This window comes from Rhineura floridana, chromosome 2 (assembly GCF_030035675.1).
Source record: "Rhineura floridana isolate rRhiFlo1 chromosome 2, rRhiFlo1.hap2, whole genome shotgun sequence".
In the NCBI taxonomy this organism is placed as follows: Eukaryota; Metazoa; Chordata; class Lepidosauria; order Squamata; family Rhineuridae; genus Rhineura; species Rhineura floridana.
This window is the reverse complement of record NC_084481.1, coordinates 54,411,589-54,430,514: the sequence shown is the minus strand read 5'-3', so window position 1 is coordinate 54,430,514 and position 18,926 is coordinate 54,411,589. Positions and strand designations below refer to the sequence as shown.

At 40.9% G+C, this 18,926-nt stretch overlaps 1 protein-coding gene and 1 long non-coding RNA gene across 2 annotated transcripts in view; both read left to right on the top strand.

Annotated features, from left to right (window-relative positions):
- The window catches only part of LOC133378142 (uncharacterized), a 67,101-nt gene extending 64,863 nt beyond the window's left edge, over nt 1-2,238 (top strand). Inside the window, exons 2-3 of the long non-coding RNA XR_009760873.1 lie at nt 428-611; nt 2,155-2,238. This is a non-coding gene — a long non-coding RNA (uncharacterized LOC133378142). The remainder of the gene's footprint in view (nt 1-427; nt 612-2,154) is intronic.
- A 448-nt stretch (nt 2,239-2,686) lies between these two features.
- Nucleotides 2,687-18,359, top strand: DAPL1 (death associated protein like 1). The gene is made up of 4 exons (XM_061608681.1): nt 2,687-2,845; nt 7,023-7,110; nt 9,563-9,623; nt 17,167-18,359. Exons 1-4 carry the CDS (start codon nt 2,785-2,787, stop codon nt 17,284-17,286), a joined length of 330 nt encoding a protein of 109 aa, XP_061464665.1. The 5' UTR covers nt 2,687-2,784; the 3' UTR covers nt 17,287-18,359.
- Nucleotides 18,360-18,926: the final 567 nt, after the last annotated feature.

The following is an 18,926-nucleotide window of genomic DNA, read 5'->3' as shown; positions in this document are numbered from 1 at the left end:
GTGGAGCAGATGCTGGGATGAGACGCCAAGGCAGCTCCCCTTTCCCCTGCACTTTCGGGCGCTTATAAATTACTCCAGCGGCACCTTCGCCAGCCTCCTCTAGTCATGGCTACGCGCGCTCCAAGCCTGGGTGTACCTCCAGCGAGTGGCACGTAGCAGCTTGCGGACCCCCCCCCACAGCTCAAGCGAGAGAGCAGGCCAAGGCTGAAGGGGAATCTCCCTCTCTGGCGGCAGGGCAAGCAAGATTTCCCCAGGAAGGAATTTCCCGAGCTCCAGCTCTTCCCTGCTACCCTCGGGGAGTTGTTGGTGTCACTGCAGAAGAGAGAGAATGAAGGAGTGGGGGGGGAAACTGCTCACATGCAGAGAGCTTTCACAAAATTAGATATTCTAGGGTGAATAATTTGGATGAATGTGATTTTGTTTAAAGGAGCGGAAGAGGAAATGTATTGGGGAGAAGTGGGAGAAAGCGGGAGAAAGGAAGGCAAGAGTGACCGGAAGTTGGTTCATCAACGGCAGGAAACAAAATGATGCCCAGAGACAGTTAAAGGGGCAGAGAAAAGGGAGGATCTAATGGCGAAGAAACTGCGCAGCCAAAAAAAGGTGCTTAAAAGGTAATACACACGGTAGAAGTGCACCGAGGCGGGTGCAGATTTTAAAAGCAATTTTGGGTTTTTGTTGCATTGATTTCATCCAGATTTAAAGGCAAAAGCAGCTGAATGTACTTGCGTTGGCAAAAAGTCATGTAAACGGTCCAAATTAAAAGGATCTGCAAAAAGCATCAGATCCACATTATACCGGCATTTGATCAGGCCCATTGTATCGGAACAAATATAGAAGAACTTTCTGGAGTGCACGACTGATGTTAGCCCTCACCAGTAATTGGGGATCCTTTTAAGAGAACTCAGTTCAAAATTGCATATATTCACTAATAGGCAAAAAACCTTGCGGTTTAAGATTGTACCTATAGCCCACAGATATTTCTATCTAACTTTAAAAAGCAGGGAAATTGGGCAGCTATAGTGGATGCACCAGGAAAGCAGGAGACCTGACCTCCTCTCTGAGATATTGTACTGCCCTAGAAATTTGTCAAAATGCAAACACAATTTGGGTTGGTCTTTCACAGTACAATCCACTTGCTGTGTAGCTTGGAAGAAGCCCCTTTCCTTTCCAAAAAAACACACACTGTGAACAGTATCGTTTTTCAGAGTTTCCCCCACCTTTTTATTCTACAGAAGGCACATGTAGTCTGTCACCCAAATGTAAACCAAAGCTGTCCCTGGCCACATCCACACCAGGCCTTTATTTCACTTTAGGCAGTCACGGCATCTCCCAAAGAATTCTGGGAAGTGTAGTTAGTGAAGGGTGCTGAGAGTTGCTAGGAGACGCCCTGTTCCCCTCACAAAGCTTCAGTCAGAGTGACTGACTGCTAAACCACTCTGGCCATTGGGCCTCTGTCAGGGGAATAGGAGTCTCCTCTCAGCACCCTTAACAAACTACATGTCCCAGAATTCTCTGGGGGAAGGCATGACTGTCTCACATGAAATGAAAGTCTGGTGTGGGTGTGGCCCCGATTAGCCAAGCCAGCAGCTGTGAGGCTTTTAGGACACTGACAGCTGGTTCTTACCGAGCATGCCTAGCGTTATCATTGAGTTCCAGCCAAAATTTCTTACATTAAGTAAAAATCAGCCAGGCATTTTTTTTAACTTTTAAACTGCGGAAGATGAAGGTCAGAGTATGGGGCAAGGTCACTATTAGGATTACAGGTACTCTGTGAACATGGCAGGTTTTTAATGACTTTCAGCAGATTATGAGAACTCTGATAGAAAAAAGTCCAAACGGCTCTGGGTTTCCCCCCCTCTTTTTAGTCTTTGAACTCTATTCTCTCTTACTGTTTTGTGTATCACCATTAAAATTTACAGGGCTATTAAGTAAGCGTTTCTGAGTTCAGGACTATAAGTTTTGTAAGATTTTGTTTTGAAATGAGTTTATGGGAAGGATCAGAATGGCATGGGGTATTTTCAATTTAACATTGCAGAATGTGAAAAATCCACGCTGGCTATAGCATACAGCCACTCTTGTGGCTGTATAATACATGTGTGGATATGACAGTGCTAAAACATTGGCTTACCTATGGTTATTTTGCTCTTTTTACAGAGATTTGCATAAAGAGTGAATTAGGCTGCAATCCAATTCGTATCTACTCAGAAATAAAGCTCCATTGGGTTCAATGGAACTCACGCCCAGGTAAGTGTACTGGATTGCAGACTTACCCTATTTTGTTACCTCATTCAGGGGGCGCAGTTATTATTGTGCGACTTTTCTCTCGAGGGTGGGTGGGAAAATAAGCTAGTGAGTGCCATGAACGTAAGGACCACAATGATGCTCTCGAATTTTTAATTTGTAATTCCTACTTTGAGTTTTTCTCCTTAGATGCGTTTGTTTGTATTTCTCTCTCATTCTCATGTGTGAGGGAAATGGGCACATGGACCTTTACATATGTCAAGTTTTGTGCACTGAAAACACGTTCTGAGTTTAAAATCCAGCGAGGAAGGCCAACCTCCAAAGAAACCCGAACCTTTCTCTTGGTTTTGGGCTAGAAGCTGCTGCTTCCAATTTTTTTCTCCAGCTCTCTCCCCTTCCCCGCCCCTTTCCACCACTGGTAGCAACGCCCCTCTGCCTCCTCCCCAATAAAGGAAGCAAAGACGTAGTTATCGAGAGTTAGTAGCCTGCGTGTTATCTGTGACATCGTCGACTGCCTCCCACCGCCCTTTTCGCGTAGCCTTTATGGCAAAGTCCGAATTACCCGTGACGCCCTCCTCGCTGAAAGTGGGGCGCTCCCCCGCAGGTAAGCAGGCAGGTACTTGAGGGTCATGACAGACGCCGGGGCTGCTTAGAACCTGTAGTCCCCCTACAGCGCCAGGAAGGGGGAGCGGGGAAGAGCCGTTCCGCACAGCGCAATCGTAACTGTGCTTACTCAGAAGTAAGTCCTATTGGATTCAGTAGGCTTTACTCCTAGGTAAGTGGGGTTCGGATGCATTTCAGTGCCAGATCCCGCTGTCTTTGGAGACGTTTATTCCCTCAGAAAACGTCGTTTTATTGCTGGACTCGGCCAGTGGTTAGGAACGAAGGGAGAGGCGGTTGCATTAGTCTTGCTGTCTCCTAATCTTGGTGTTTTCATAGCATGTGTCGCCTATTAGAGCCTAATAAAAAGTTCTTCCAAAAGTAATTAATTTGGGGGAAGAAAACATCAGCCTTGAGGTTGTAAAACGAGTGATGTAATGCCCCTCAGCCCCCGATGTGCGCGCGTCTGAGGTTCTGTTTCCCACTCACCACTATCTATTATTACTCTAATTATGTTACCCTTAAGCAATGGTTTTCCTCCGCTTCTTCCCCTCTTCATATGCGTACGAGGGCCACGCTACACGTGAGGCTGAATTGTGTTATTACAAACTACGTCAGAGGTTCCCTCCCCATGTTGAATAGTAAGCGGGCCGTGTGTGGAGGGGGGGCGATTTTCATTGAGTCCGCAGCGCGCGGCCTTTCCAGCTGCGATCCTTCCTTCCTCTCACTGCTAGAATAAAAAGCTAAAACTCCCATTGAGTGTGATTTGAAGGACAGTTACACTGCCAGGCGCCTCTGTGTCCTTACAACAGAGGCCGTGCACGCTCATAGTTGTTTGTTTATCATGGATTTTATTTTTTGGAGTACAGGCTGTTCTGCATCTCTAAAGCTCCTCCCATTTGGACGGGGCTTGTTTGTATCGTGTGTATGCCACAAACAGTCTCATTTTGGTTATACCAGTTATTTTGGTTATGCCTAGGTTAATTAGTGGTTGACACTAAGCTGGCTCTTAAATGTTGCAAACTGCTCCTGTAGCTTAATGGTATTGCAACTCGTTGATGGGTAGCTTGAAAACGAACGAGGTTTTAAAATGAAGGTGGTTAACAAAATAGTCATGAATGAAAATATGAAAGAGGTTGTCCAGTCATCATGTGCTGAAAACCACTGTTTCCTCTAGCTGAGAATCAAATCCTCTAGCTAATACTGCTAGACCAGGCTGTGACTGAAAGCAAGAGTGTGGTGTAGTAGTTAAGAGGACCTGATTAGGAACAAGGTAAGTTCAAATAAAATGTACTTTGCAGGGTTGCTTTGAGGATAAAATGGGCATTAGTTTATGAATATTATCATTAATTGGCCAGAGCTTGCAAGAACTGCAGCCTCTTTAATACAACAATAAAATGAAAGCATACGTCTTTCTTATCTGAATGCCGAATGAAAACGTTCACTTCCCCTTATGCCTGGAGGTCACTGCCAAAACAATTCTGTGCTGTTAACTTGTAGCCTGCCTCTCCACAAAATGTCTGAGATGACTTACAAAAATAAAATGTGTAATAAAATTAATTGCATTTAAAACTAAAATACCATACTATCTGAAAACAAATAAAGATATGACCAGTAAACACCTTCAAATACTGAACTTAAAAGCCTGGAAAAATAAAAAATGTCTTTACTTGGTTCCCAAAAGTCACAAGTGTAGGCAACAAGCATACAGAGGTACAAAGGCCCTCCAGCTCCTTTCTCCTTTGAAGCTTTTTATTTAACTTCATTTGTCCTTTGAAACTAAAATGCATCATCATACCCTCTTTCTCTTGCCTCCATCTTTCCTTCTCTGACAAACATCAGCCTTGAGGTTGTAAATAATGTAAATTATTCATCTGGTACAGTCATTGCATAGTGTAAGCAACCCTATTAAAAACCCTATTAAAACTGTGCTCAGTCTATTTCCTATTATAATCATTGTACATCAGAGACGTTCCTAAGTGCTTGTTGGGCATATCTGGAATGCTTTCCTGGTTAATTTTTTTTTGTGGTGTTTTATTGTGACTAATTGAAGTTGCCTTGCAGAGCCATATGGATCAAAATTTGGACTATAAATGTTTTAAATATATTTAAATATGAAGCTGAACTTCATGTTGGTATTAATCATCTTGTTGTGATAACATCTCAAGTCCTGCCTGCACAAAACTTAACTGCTTCAAAACATTTGATTTTTGCATTCAGTAAACCCTTTCTATTTATTTCCATAACTTCCATATTGATATGTGATCTTGCTGACAAATAGAACTAGATTAAAATATGGCTTAATATGAGATAATATAACCCAAGTTCTATTCTCCCTCTTCTTAACCTATCAATTTTAAAATATAGCAATATCCTTGTGCCACATAGGGGAAAATGACATTTATTTCAACAACTATATCTGAAATATCTTTACATTCTTTTAAAGATGAATTTGTTTGACACTGCTCAGCATTGAAGTGCATAATTATCACTTGAGAGAATGGAGACAGTCAAGTGCATCCTCACACCACATGAAGTACCTTTTTATTGTTTACTTATTTTGGGTAGGAGAGCCAGTGTGGCGTAGTGGATAGAGTGTTGGACTACAACCTGGGAGACCAGGGTTCGAATCGCCACACAGCCATGAAGCTCACTGGGTGACCTTGGGCCAGTCTCTGCCTCTCAGCCTCAGAGGAAGGCAATGGTAAACCACCTCTGAACACCACTTACCATGAAAACCCTATTCATAGGGTCGCCATAAGTCAGAATCGACTTGAAGGCAGGCCATTTCCATTTTGTTTTGGGTAGATTAATTAAAACGTCATTTGATGTGGACTATGCTCAGATCTGAGATTGGCAGATATTATTACTTACGTGTTTTTAAATTTGTATATTTGTTTTTAATGTTTTTAATTGTTACCCGCCCAGAGAGCTTCGGCTATGGGGCGGTATACAAATGCAATAAATAAATAATATTACTTGGAGGCCACATCTAGACAACAAAGTTGTTAGAAACTCAAGTACTTGAGATTACTACTACTACCCTTTTTTTAGCTGTTATGGTTGCAAATAAACTTTGTGGCAAAAACACTTAAAAGATCAAGGCATGGTAAATCTCTCTCTCTCCAAACTGAGGTATGGTGAATCTTCTCTCTCCAAATTCTGAATTGTTATGCTTATGTCAAGCTTTTTCAAGAGCAATTTAACTTTTTTCATGGGTTAGAAGGGCTCCCAAGTATTCTAAATAAGTACAACATGCACATCACCAAGCTGCATGGGAGCCACAGTGCAAAGGCATGGTATAGCAATTATAAAGGTATGTATGTATTTATGCCTAAACATACATACACACACACCACCATTTCTCCAAGGAGCTCAAAGTGGTATACATGGTTCTCCCCTCTCCGTTTTGTCCTCGCAACAACTCTGTGAGGTAGGTTAGTGTGACAAACACTGACTGGCCCAAGGTGGTTACCCAGTGAGCTTTGTGGCTGAGAAGGGATTCAAACCCTGGTCTCCCAGGCTATAGTCCAACACTCAGTCTAACCACTATACCACACTGGCTCTCAATGTACAGAAAGATAGGTGCGTATGTTTAAGAGGTTCACTATCAGAACTGAATGAATTGTAATAATCTCAGCCAGCACTAACTAGGCTGTAGTCCATACAGATTAATGAATGTCTTCTTCATCAAATGATGATGTCAGCAGTGCTTATGAAGGTAGCCTAAGAACCAATGTATGCCAGGGCAATAGTTCAATGGTAAGAGCACATGCTTTGCATGCATATGTTTTCTAGGTTCAATCCCTGAACTCACCAGATAGGGCTGGGAAAGACTCCTGTCTAAAATGTTGTATTGCCAGTCAGTATAGACCAGCCGCCTTCATCCTTGCTCCTATCATCCCTGACTATTGGCTAAGCTGGCTGGGGATGAGAGTTGTAGCCCAACAACATCTGGGAGCCCAAGGTTGAAGAACCATACTGAGCTAGGTGGACCAATGGTCTGGCTTGGTAGAAGGCAGCTTCCTATGTCCTTGAATTGTATGCGTTAACAGAAGTATAAGTGTAAATTAAAACCTGTACCTTACCAATAAATGTATTTTTGGCAATGTACTTCTTGCATAACCGAAACAGACAAATCACTTGCCAGTCACATATGCTATCACTACTTTATTTTACAGTCAAAGCTGGAGGTATGAGAGTTTCCAAGAAGCTGGAGAATGCACCTGTTGAAAGAAGTACTAAAATCCCAGGGAGAGACAAACCTAGGTATGTGTGCTGTTGAGGCTTGTCATGGCATTATTATAGCTGCTAGATGGTGAATGAGTACAGGTTTGGGAAAGAGAGTTATAAACAGTGTTATTGGCAGCAATACTATTGCAGCAAATATACAAAGGTAATGTGAAAGAACGCATAAGAAAAGAGTATCTCCAGCACTGGGAAAATTATGCACTGGAAGTTTTAAAAATCAAAAGAAGTTCACAATGCAAGGCATACCCTACGTTATTCCTTGAAAGGACTTTGGCTGACCTGCCAGCAGATATCTACCTCAGAGGTTTAAACTGCTTAGCCTTAAAAATACTATATTGTCACAGCCTATTTCTCAAAATTCTTGACCTCTGACTTCCTCAAAAAGATGGGCCTGATCATTTCCTTAGCAGTTGTAATGTTCATGAATGTTCATGATATCACTACAGCTCCACCACTAGCTGAATCTTAGAGCTGTTGGGCTTACAGAGCAATCCTAATCCTGGCCGGGCAGCAGTGTAGCATGACAGAGTGGTGTAACCGCCTCTGTATCTGAAGACCTGCCCCTCATGATGCCTCAGGTGGAAGGTGGGACAGGCAAAACTCTCCTCCATGCTATGCCAGTTTGGAACTGCCGTTACAATCAGCCCTGAAGCCATCAAGTGATGACAGTGGGGCCTGCTTAGAAGCCCAGGCCAGCTCAGCCCCTCCTGCCTCCAGAATACCCAATTTCTGTGGGTTACTGCCAGCGAGGATCCCACTGGTAGACCTTGTGCGTATACACACACTCATTCGACTGGAAGAATGGGAAGCTCCATGCTGGAGGTTTCATTTTACAGGTAGAGACTGGTAGAGGTTTTTTTTGCACTGGGTGGAGGGAGACCTTCCAGAACCAACACAATTTTTTTTAGTGATTTTACTTTTTTGCATTTTCCTCTTTCAAAAAATAGCACAATAAATAACTGGTCCTGCAGAGTTTCGTGGCAATGGTGGGATAGCTTAGTGAAAGTTTCTGTGACATGAGGCAAAACTCATAGTGCATAAAGTTTTGTTCTTATCTAAAAGGAGATGCCCAGAAAGCTGGAAATAAGTGCTATAATTTTTTTGGCAATTTAAGCAGTTGCCCATAATGCAACTGTGCAGAAAATTCTTTTTACTTTCCTCTGAGACAAGTGTTCATTATTTATAGCAAAACCACATGTACAAAAAAAACCCTATTGTGGTCTTCCTTTCACCATGCAAGCACTATTCCTGGAACTGAATTGAGCTTCCTCCGCATAAAATTAGTAAGCAAAAGGCCTATAAAACAACTTACTCCATTAGGCAGTGGCTATTAAATGGAAAAACGATTTTAAGATGTGCTGGCTGAAATCTGTCAGTGGCTCAATTGTAGCTTAATCGTCTGGCTTTGTGGCACAAAAAGAACTTGTTTATATTATTTGTTATCCTGGGATAACAATCCAAGCCATTCCAGTCTCTATCTTAAAGGGAGAGAAATTGCACTGCAGGACCTCTGCATCAGCTCTGCTGAAAGGCCAGCAATTTTGGGCTCCTCCCCTCCTTGAAATGTTTGAGTTCCAGCTAGTCATTACATGAATTCTTTCACTAAGAAACAGTGCAGGAGTTTGCTTGTTCCACCTTCCTCCTAATTCCTTTCCCGTATGTGTCATGCCTTTTAGATTGAACACCTGAGAGCAGGGACTCTGTTGCCATTAACATTTGTAATCTGCAGTGGGAGCTGTTTTTTCAGTGATGAGCAGGATAAAATGCTATAAATAAATAAATAATAATAATAAATAAAATCCCAGAAATCATTTAGCTCTGATGTGACTGCATGCTCAGGAGGTCAGCCACACCCTGCATTCATCTGTTTCATCCCTGCATGAGTATTGCAATAAATTAATGTTACATAAATGTTACACAGAATACTTGGGAGTAAGAACAAGACAAGTGATTTTAGCTTCTTGCAGCAGAAGCATACATTTGGTTATGTCTTGCCTGTGGTAAAAAAACTCTATTTTCAGATTGACTTACTTATTTAGGAGTTATTTTCTCTCTGATTTCTCAGTACTCTGTTTTACACCTTGGCCGTGTCCAGAGGAGCGGGGGATCTGTTAACTTTCTCTTCCCATGCCCTTCTGGCACCATTTGATTCAAAGTCAAAAGAATATACAGTGACCTATGCAACATTAGCAATGACTGAAATTAGGGCCAAATTAGCATTAAGTTTCTAGTAACCCCTTGTGTGCTTGTTTAAAGGTGGGTTGAGGAACCTACAGCTGCTATTTAGTAAACGGAAATCAAGGGTCACTTGCATGCTTAATGTAACATCTAGTTTGTCCCTAAATTGGTTTATTAAGCAGAGCCAAATTGCACTGCAGGTTAGGATTTGGATGAGGGAGAATGTAATATACAACATTAAGACTTTTAGGAAAATTTAACGTCCTGGTTGACTTTTTTTTCTGCTTCGCAGCTCTGTTAATGTCATCAAAATGCAAAGCATGAGTATTCTGCTAGCAGATGCACTGGAGAAAGTAAGTACATATGAGCAGGACAAATTGCAAAGTTGCCTTCAAGACTTCTTATGTGTATGAACTATACCCGGTGCTTTTTTTGTGATAAAACTCACCAGTACAGAGTCCTGGTACATCTTTTTTTGCTGTCCACTGCATTTTGTGCTGCCACTAGCAGCATTTTTGTCAAAGTATGAGTACTGGCACCCTGCATTTTTTTACAAAAAAAAAGAGGACTTATACCTGAATGACAAAACAAATCTTCCAGGGAGGTAGCCACATTCGTTTCTTGCAACAAAAGCAACAGAGAGTCTTGAGGCATTTTAAAGCATAGCGGGTCTTTTGTGGACTACAGCCCACTTCATTAGATGCATGGAGTGTTAGCCTCAATTGGCATCCTCAAATAAAATCCATGGGTATCGAGGAAGGGGAAGTAGTGAGACCAAATGGCCATGAAATGAAAGAGGTGTAGTCTGACAATTCTGTGTAAAACTAAATGTATACAAGTACAATGATCATTTGCAAGAGCAGTAATTTGCTCCAGACAGGATTTTACCACCAATTACTTCTATTATGAGTGGTCTGTACTTGTATACACATAATGCTTACATAGGATTGACCCAGGGGACTAGTAGTGTTAAGCCAAACCATGGCTAAGTGTGAGTGCATGTGTACTTGCAGCAAAAATTGCGACTGCTCTGCTCCTCCCCTGATCATGCTGCTGTTGTACTGCCTGGACTCATGGTTTGTCTCACTCCAGGCAAACCATAAGCTGTTGCCAAGGTTTGTTCTTGGTTTATCACTTGCAGTTTGTCTGGGGAAGACATGTAACACTAAGCCAAACTATGACTTAGCTTTGGGTAAGATGGCTACAGATGAACCAGAAGAGGAGCAAAGCAGCCATGAGTTTTGCTGTGAGTACCTGTACACTTGCTTGTTTATGCTTAACCATGCTTTGACATGGCATTATGTGCAAACTGAGCCATTGTGTACTTGTATTTCATTGTTACTGGGCCTCATTGCTCACAATTTTGTGTGTTTATATATATATGCACACACCCCTGCCAACTGAGGATAACACTTCATATAGCTTGTGCCACAATAAATCTGTTAGTCTTTAAGGTATCACAAAACAGTTTGTTACATCACCTCTTCTTTCTTGGCGGTGCTGATAATGATAATGTTATTTGTTATTTAATCTTATTTGTTATTATAATGTTATTTGTTATTTAATTTAATTTTTGTAAATTGTATTGCTTTTATTGTATTTTTATATTGTATTTTTATACCTGTGTTTATTTTTCTTTGTAAGCCGCCTTGAGAGCCTTTGGCCGAAAGTCAGGGTATAAATAAAATTTAATAATAATAATAAAAAAATCTCGAATGGTTGCTGAATGGAAGGTGGGGAGAGGGAGAATCAAGGATTACCTCTCCTACTCACATTTTTCATCTGGAGAAAAGGGACCCTTAAGGGTTCCTCTGCTTGAAAAGCAGTGGAATGCTGTTTCATCAGATGCAGAGAACTTGCTGGGACAGGACTTACAGTAATTTTGGCACCACTCAAGCAGGGCTCTGCACTTGGACCATTTCAGGATGTTGCTTGCTTGCTCATTTATGAATACATTGAATTAATCCTTATGTCTTGCCATTTCAAGCCTTAAGATGTTGCATCAGGGATTAATTTGGTAGCGGTGTTTTTTTGTTTTTGCTTCAGACAGCAAATACAGCTCCTCTTCCATCCAGCAAAGTCCTTTCCTCTTGCCTCTTTCTGACTTTTTCTTCCAAACACACACAGCAATCCCAGAGGGACAGAAGGAGGTATTTAGATGTCCCAAATAAGAGAAAGTTTAGAACTGCTTGAAGTCTGGTGTTTTGTCAGTAGCTCTTCTTGCTGTGGGATTGGCCAGTGGCACAAGTTACCCCTCTAGTGATAAGATAAATAACTTGAATGCAGAGGTGCAGGTGCCACTTCAAGGGTCTAGCCTAGCACATGACTTGCATTCCGGGAGGACAGAAAGCATTTGATTCTGTAAAAACCAGTGAGTTGTCTTTCTCCACAATGAAATCCTGAGGCTCATCTACATAGGCAGCAGAATGAAGTGCTAAAGTCCTGAGGTAATTTATTTATTTAATGGATTTATATTCCGCTCTAGTTCAAAAAAATTAGAATTCAGAGCGGAGAACAGTAAGGCATAGTCCAATACAAAATACTAAATAACGCAATAAAAAATATGAAAGTATATCTACTAAAACAATTTTCTACAACATTTTCAATCAGACGTTAAAAGCTTGGTAAAATAAAAATGTTTTTATCCGGCGCCGGAAATCGATGATAGAAGTGGAAAGTCGTATCTCGGGCGGAAGCTGGTTCCATAAGGAGGGAGCGGCAACCGAGAAAGTCTTATTTCTGATAGCCGTGTGTCGGATGGTAAATGTTGATGGAACAATCAGAGTAGATTCGGTGGTCGATCTGATAGGACGGGAAGACTGGAATTCAGAAAGACGATTAGTCAGATATATCGGTGCTGATCCGTGTCGGGCTTTAAATGTTAAAACCAGAATCTTGAACTGGTGCCGGAATTCGATGGGGAGCCAATGTAGATGATAAAGAAGGGGCGTGGTGTGGACCCACGGACTGGTTCTAGTGATCATTCTTGCTGCTGCTCTTTGAACTAATTTAAGAGGTCGGAGCGATTTTGCAGGTAGTCCGATGTATAGGGTATTACAATAGTCTAATCGCGAGGTCACTAGTGCTTGAGTAACTTTTCTTAAATCAGACATTCCCAGAAACGGTCGAAGTTGACGAACGAGTTTTAATTTAGCAAAAGCCGTTCTAGAAACAGCCGTAATCTGGGGTTCTAAGGTCAGAGCTGAATCCAAAATTATGCCCAAGCTACGGACTTGAGTCTTTAGGGGAAGGAGAACTCCATCTAGTGAAGGTAAATTGCCTAATTCTTGTGGAGGACTTTTTCCGATGAGAATGACCTCTGTTTTTTCTGGATTGAACTTTAGTTTGTTCCTGTTCATCCAGTTTTGTACTGCCACAAGACATTGATTAAGGGGATAGACAGCATCTTTTGCATTCGGTGGAAAAGAGCAATACAGCTGAGTATCGTCCGCATATTGGTGATAATGAATTCCAAATTCCTGAATAATCTTACCTAAAGGTCTCAGATAAATGTTAAACAACATTGGGGACAGGACAGAGCCTTGTGGGACGCCAAACCGTAGAGGCCAGGGTGTGGAATGATAATCCCCAAGGGCAACTCTCTGAGTCCTGCCCTCTAAGAAGGAGTGGAGCCACTGTAAGACTATCCTTCTAAATCCTATTTGATATAGGCGATCTAAAAGGATGTCATGATCGATAGTATCAAAAGCGGCAGATAGATCTAATAGAACTAGCAGGGATAAATTACCCTTATCTAGTTCTAGCCGAAGATCGTCCATTAGAGCAACTAAAGCTGTCTCAGTTCCGTGATTCGGCCTAAAGCCAGATTGAAAGGGATCGAAGCCGCAGGTGGAGTCTAGAAATGTTTGTAATTGAGTGGCTACAGCTCTCTCGATGACTTTGCTCAAAAAAGGCAGATTGGATACTGGACGGAAATTATTTAACAGTGCGGAATCAAGAGAAGGTTTTTTTAATAATGGGGTAATAATAGCTACCTTCAGACATTCAGGTAAATAGCCTTGTTGGAGGGAGGAGTTGACAATTACACTGAGCCAGTTAGCTAATTCAGCTCTAGATATTTTTATGAGCCAGGAAGGGCATGGATCAAGTGGGCAAGTAGTGGGATTCATACCCTTCAGAGATTGGGAGATGTCTTCAGGGAAAACAAATTGAAAGGTAGAAAAAAGAGAGGAGTCATGAGTTTCAGATGTAGTATTATTTTCGTCTGTTGTGGTGGTATGATCTAAGATAGAACGAATCTGATCAATTTTAGCCTCAAAGAATGTTGCAAATTCTTGGCAGCGAGCCTGAGAATGAATTGTATGCGAAGCGGATTGTGGCAGATGCAGGAGATTATTCACTATGCGATAAAGTTCTTTTGGTTGATTATTCGCTAAAGCAATTTCCGTTGAGTAAAAGGATCTTTGGGCTGCATGTCTAGCTGAGGTATAAGTTTTAACGAATTTTTTGACAGCAACCCGATCAAGTGGATCCTTTGTCTTTTGCCAACGACGCTCTAATTGCCGATAAACACGCTTCATTTTTAACAGTTCTATTGAGAACCAGGGAGCAGGTTTAGGTCTGGCCATTTTCAATGGACGGAGAGGGGCAATTGTATCTATTGTTTCAGACAACCTATTATTCCAGATGTTGGTAAGAATGTCAATTGGTTCTCCTGAATGGACATCGGGGTAGTCTTTGAGTCTGGATAAGAATACATCTTGGTCTAATAATCTTCTGGGGCAATATAATTTGATAGGAGGCGGCGCCTTAGCTGGAGAAGGCATAAATGATAACTTAAATTGGATCAGGTAGTGGTCAGACCAAAACAATGAGGAAGTGACAATATCATCAATTTGAAAGTCGTTCGTATCTGAAACTGGCTGAAAAATAAGGTCAAGGGTGTGGCCAGCTGTGTGAGTTGGGGTCCGTACTAATTGTTGGAACCCCAGAGTTGACATCGAAGTCATGAAGTCCTTTGTTGATCTTAGGGAGAAAGATTCTGCATGGATGTTGAAATCTCCTAACACTAGAAGATTCGGGGATTCCAGCATCAATCCTGAAATTAGGTCAAGTAGTTCAGATAGGGAGGTAGTTGAATAGTGAGGTGAACGATAGATTAATAGGATTACAGTGGGATTCTGGTGATTAAATTTTAAACCGAGAGATTCGAAACCAGGATGGTACTGAGATGATAGCCTAGATAGAGAAATAGCTTTGCGGTGAATAATGGCTACACCCCCTCCACGATTATCTAATCTAGATTGATGGAAGGCGGAATATCCTGGGGGGCAGAGGCAATTTAGATTAACACCCCCTGCATCTTCCAGCCAGGTTTCAGTTATGCATACGAGATCAGCATGTTCGTCTTTAATAAGGTCATAGATAATGGCAGTCTTGTTGTTAACTGATCTCGCATTAAAAAATAAAACTGAGTAGTCTGAATGTGTTAGTTTATTTTCACAGTAGCATATTTCTTTTTTTAAATGCACTCGAGTTAACGTGGCTAAGCAGCGAGATGAACGAGAGCTAATTTGGAGTCAAGAACTGTTTTGACGATTGTGTCTCCCTTTACCTAGCACAGTGGGTATAGATCTAATCACACTAGTGTTGGGCCGCGCCTTTTTGAGACCGGGGGATATTAGGGAGGATCCATTTGATTCATATGGTCCTGGCTCAGTGATTCAGCATGATGGATGTATAGAATTAGTACGTCTTTCTATTGTTAGTTCGAGGGTCAAGGGCAAGGAGTTAGGGGAAATTTTCAAAGGTATATCAGCAGTGTCGGTCTCAAAATGAGGCAAAGATTATTTATTCTGTAAAGTTACCAAGAGGTTTTGAAGGTTGTCGATGATGTCGTTTTGAGCATTATCAGAGAAACTGGAGAATTTAGATGTTAAGTCATCAACTTTGTCTTCCAAAAAATTTGGAGATTGAAATTGGTAGTGGTCAGAATTTAGTGGTGATCTTTCATTGGCCGTCTTTTTTTGTCTTGTAGCTGGGGGAATGTTCTGGGGATCTAAGATAGAAGCAGTGTATCTGGGAGTGTCAGCTGGAATGATAGGTTTAGATGGCAATGCAGCTAAATGGTCTGTCAAGACTGGTTGTTGATTCATAGAAGTGCGTTTCAAAATTAAAGGGTGAGGGCTGGCAACATTAATGAAATGTCTATGCAGTCCAATGCCCAGATTGCTAAAGCGACGTCTGTTGTTCAAAAGCGAGATCACAGTATTACTAGTTTTAAAAGTGAGTAGGATTGACATGTCAGGCTGCGCTTTTGATAAAATTTCAGCTTTCATGATGTCATTTAAATTAAACAGATGTAAATTTTGAGTCTGCAAAAAATGATGAATATATGTCTTGATATTGAAGGGGTTGTGATTGTCATATCGATTAGATGAAAGGTGATATGGTACTTGAGACAAGACTAAAGACTTGGGGCTAAGTCGTAGTTTCCAGTGTGTATGAGCATCTAGCTTTTCCTCAATGAGAGGGTCAACTGAGGATCGATGAGAAGAAGAAAAAACATCAGGAACTGGAAGTGGAGCTTGGGAAGTTGCCTGCTGCACAGGGACTTGAGGTGTTAAAATATGTGCTCCTGCTTCTTGGGACAGGTCAGTCCGATTTGAAATTCCTTTAGATCATTCTAAAGCAAGTAATTCCTCGAGTAGTTTAAACAGTCTATGGAAATTGAGAGTGTACCACTTTGTACTGCAGCTGAGATTGCTATTTGTTAATGCTTCTGGGAGGGTGTGCTTATTTTAAAGCATCCTGTCACAAGAAAACTTACATAGAGAGAGAGACTGCAGTGCAGTTCTCTGTCTGCTGTGTAGTGTTTCTGTTAACATAGGTGAACTTTCAAAAATGTTCTCCTACCTGCAGTTTGAAGGGGCACAGCTTACTCTACTCTCTTATTCTACTGACCAAACCTGAAATGACTAGTACAACTCTAGATGATAATCTTGCTGTTGAACAAATCCTCAGTTGCTACATATGATTTGTACGGGATCCAGACATCTTCGCTTATAAAGCATCTCAGTTTTGGTCCTATCACTCAGAGCAAAATGCAATTCTTTTCCATAACTAGTTGAATCACTGTGATCATGGAGGGCTGTCTCAAATGTGGTTGACTATTCTCTCCTTCCTTACCCAGTTACAATTATTATTTATCCTAGCACTTGTGTTTGGCCAGAAAATAGGGAGCAGAATCTTGACTACTCAGTCGCAAGGCAAAAGTAAGTGCGTGTGTGTTGGGGAACCCTTGGAAGAGCGAAAGCAGGAATTAATACTTCTTGTTCCTGGTTTTGTGGAGCTGGACATCAATCAGCTGATAGTGTAACTAGAGGGTAGACAAAAATTAGAAAGCAGTAGGCTAGCAGCCATCTTCCAGACTTCCGTTTCTGTTACTAACCCTGCCTGTAGGATAGGAGCTAGCATTTAATATCCCTTTGTATCAGGAGCTGTAAGAGTTGGGGTCATAAAAGGGAAACACCAGAAGAGAGAGGTAGGCAAAGATCATCACATGCCTATTTCCCTCATCTTCTGCTGCTTCCACCTTGAATGTTATTGAAAGGAACAAAATGTTAACGTGTGGGAGGTTTCTTTGTTTAGTTTTTTTGTTCAGTATTAAAATTATATTTTTCAATCTGTTTGCTTGATAATTCTCCTATCACCACCACCATCATTTTCTCCTAACGGTTCTATTTCTTTTACTGCTTTCATGTTTAAATTTTATGGTTTTTAATGAAACTTGTGTGTTAAAGTTGCAGGACTCTGTTTTTTTAAAGGGTGCAACAATAATGAGGCTTTTGTGCCAGGTTGAATTTTAATGCTGATGGTTTGTTGTTAGGTATTATTCCATACATATTCTTAACTTTTCTTTTTTTAATCTTACAGCTCAGGCATAAATTTCCAGCAACAGCCTCACAAGTAACACATCAAAAGCCACGACCCACTCTGGAGAAGATTATACTGCCCAAAAGAATGTGCATTATTCAACAGCCTCGGAAATGTTAAAGATGTAGAGTAAAGTATTCATATATTTGACAGACTTGCTCTTAACATAACAGCACTTAGCTAAGCAAGCAGTAAATGGACCAAATGGCTCCGGCAGTTTCTGCTTTGTATTTTTCTTGCAATACAAACTGTGTATGTTCAGTTCTTCATCCCACTCCACTCTTGAAAGCATGTTTGACTCGTCTTTTTTTTGCATAGTGCCTTATTGTCCATAAGACTCTTGTTTTAACATTTACAAAACATCTTGTCGATCAGTTTGGAATACACAAGCAGTCTTTCTCTAAGCCATATCCTTGGCAAGGTAGATATGTTCTCGCCTCTTTATGTGTCTACTGTTGGAATGTGGTCACACTGGAAAAAGTAGGATGATTGTGAAATCTTTCTAACTTCTCTAGTGAAATTGGCTGCTCGTTACTGAAAGATCTTCACTGGTACAGTACACCAACATGAACCAAGACAGAATGATGCCCTTTTTAACCTCTCAGAATGATAGAATTCAGCCCTTGAAAAAACTATCAATGCATCCTAATCCCAGATGTGTGAGATCAGTCTATGATTGTAGTGAAGAACATTAGCTTATTAATAGAATATTAGCTCAATTTTCCTTTTTTATCTTTTTGGTGTGTGTTTAAACTTTTCTGGAGTTGAACCTATAATGCTATACTTTTATTTGAGGGGTTTGCTAATGTATTATAACTAGAATGCAGTTGGCTGCTTTCAAATTCATCTGTGATGACATGATGTTGGTTGGTATTCCAACAGTGTTAGGAAAATAGACTTTCTAAACCTTAAATGCTTGCAAGGAAAACTTTTTTCTTACACTGTTAAGGCCAATGGCTTCTGTAATATACAATTTAGGGGCTGAGTTTATTCACAGTAATAGCATAGTGGCTTGTATGTGGGCTAACTTGTGAGGAACAGTTAATTGGCATAACCACTGCAGAACCGCCAAACTATACAAACACCATCTACAGGATGAAGTTTGGTGTGAATCTCAGGGGTTCTGTATGACAGATCTACCACTTGCCTGTAAATTTAATCCTCCACATGCAATAAATAATATTTGCAATCTACTGAGTTGGTTTGTTGTGCTGCTTTCAATGCTACAGGCTACTTAAATTAATTGGAACCTGCAGCTGACCTGATCTGTGCTCAAAACGGTTGAAGTTAATAAAAATTCTCTTGTATCTTCAATGTTAATGTTGGTTTAGAATAGCAGCAAGGCAGTTGACCTAAACATAGTGGAGAAAGAGGTGACAAAAGGCAAATGGGTATTTCAGGGTTAAGAAACAGATGGTTTCTACCTCTTTTCTGTATAATTGCAGTTGTACCCATATTTGTTCCTAAAGCCTGGTTTGGGGTTGGTATTACATATGTTCTAAATGGGTTGCAATTTTCATGTGAAAAACATTTCTGTTTTCTATTTAAGGGACCAATTTCAAAAAATATGAGTCATGTGATGATTTAAATTAGTGTAATGTGTGAATCTGCAGATCAGATATCATTAAACATAACTTTTCCATTGGGTGAATAAAACACAAAATGTTAGAGGCAAGCATACAGTAATGACTTACTACTTTGCATTTTCCACTACAGTTGGCAGTGTGAATTGTCCCTCAGTTTTTAAATTGTAAAAGCAC

Coding starts and splice junctions, on each gene's coding strand:
- DAPL1 (XM_061608681.1), top strand. CDS start 2,785: ATGGCAAAGTCCGAATTACCCGTGACGCCCTCCTCGCTGAAAGTGGGG. Junction 2,846..7,022: donor AGTGGGGCGCTCCCCCGCAG/GTAAGCAGGCAG, acceptor TTTATTTTACAG/TCAAAGCTGGAGGTATGAGA. Junction 7,111..9,562: donor CCAGGGAGAGACAAACCTAG/GTATGTGTGCTG, acceptor TCTGCTTCGCAG/CTCTGTTAATGTCATCAAAA.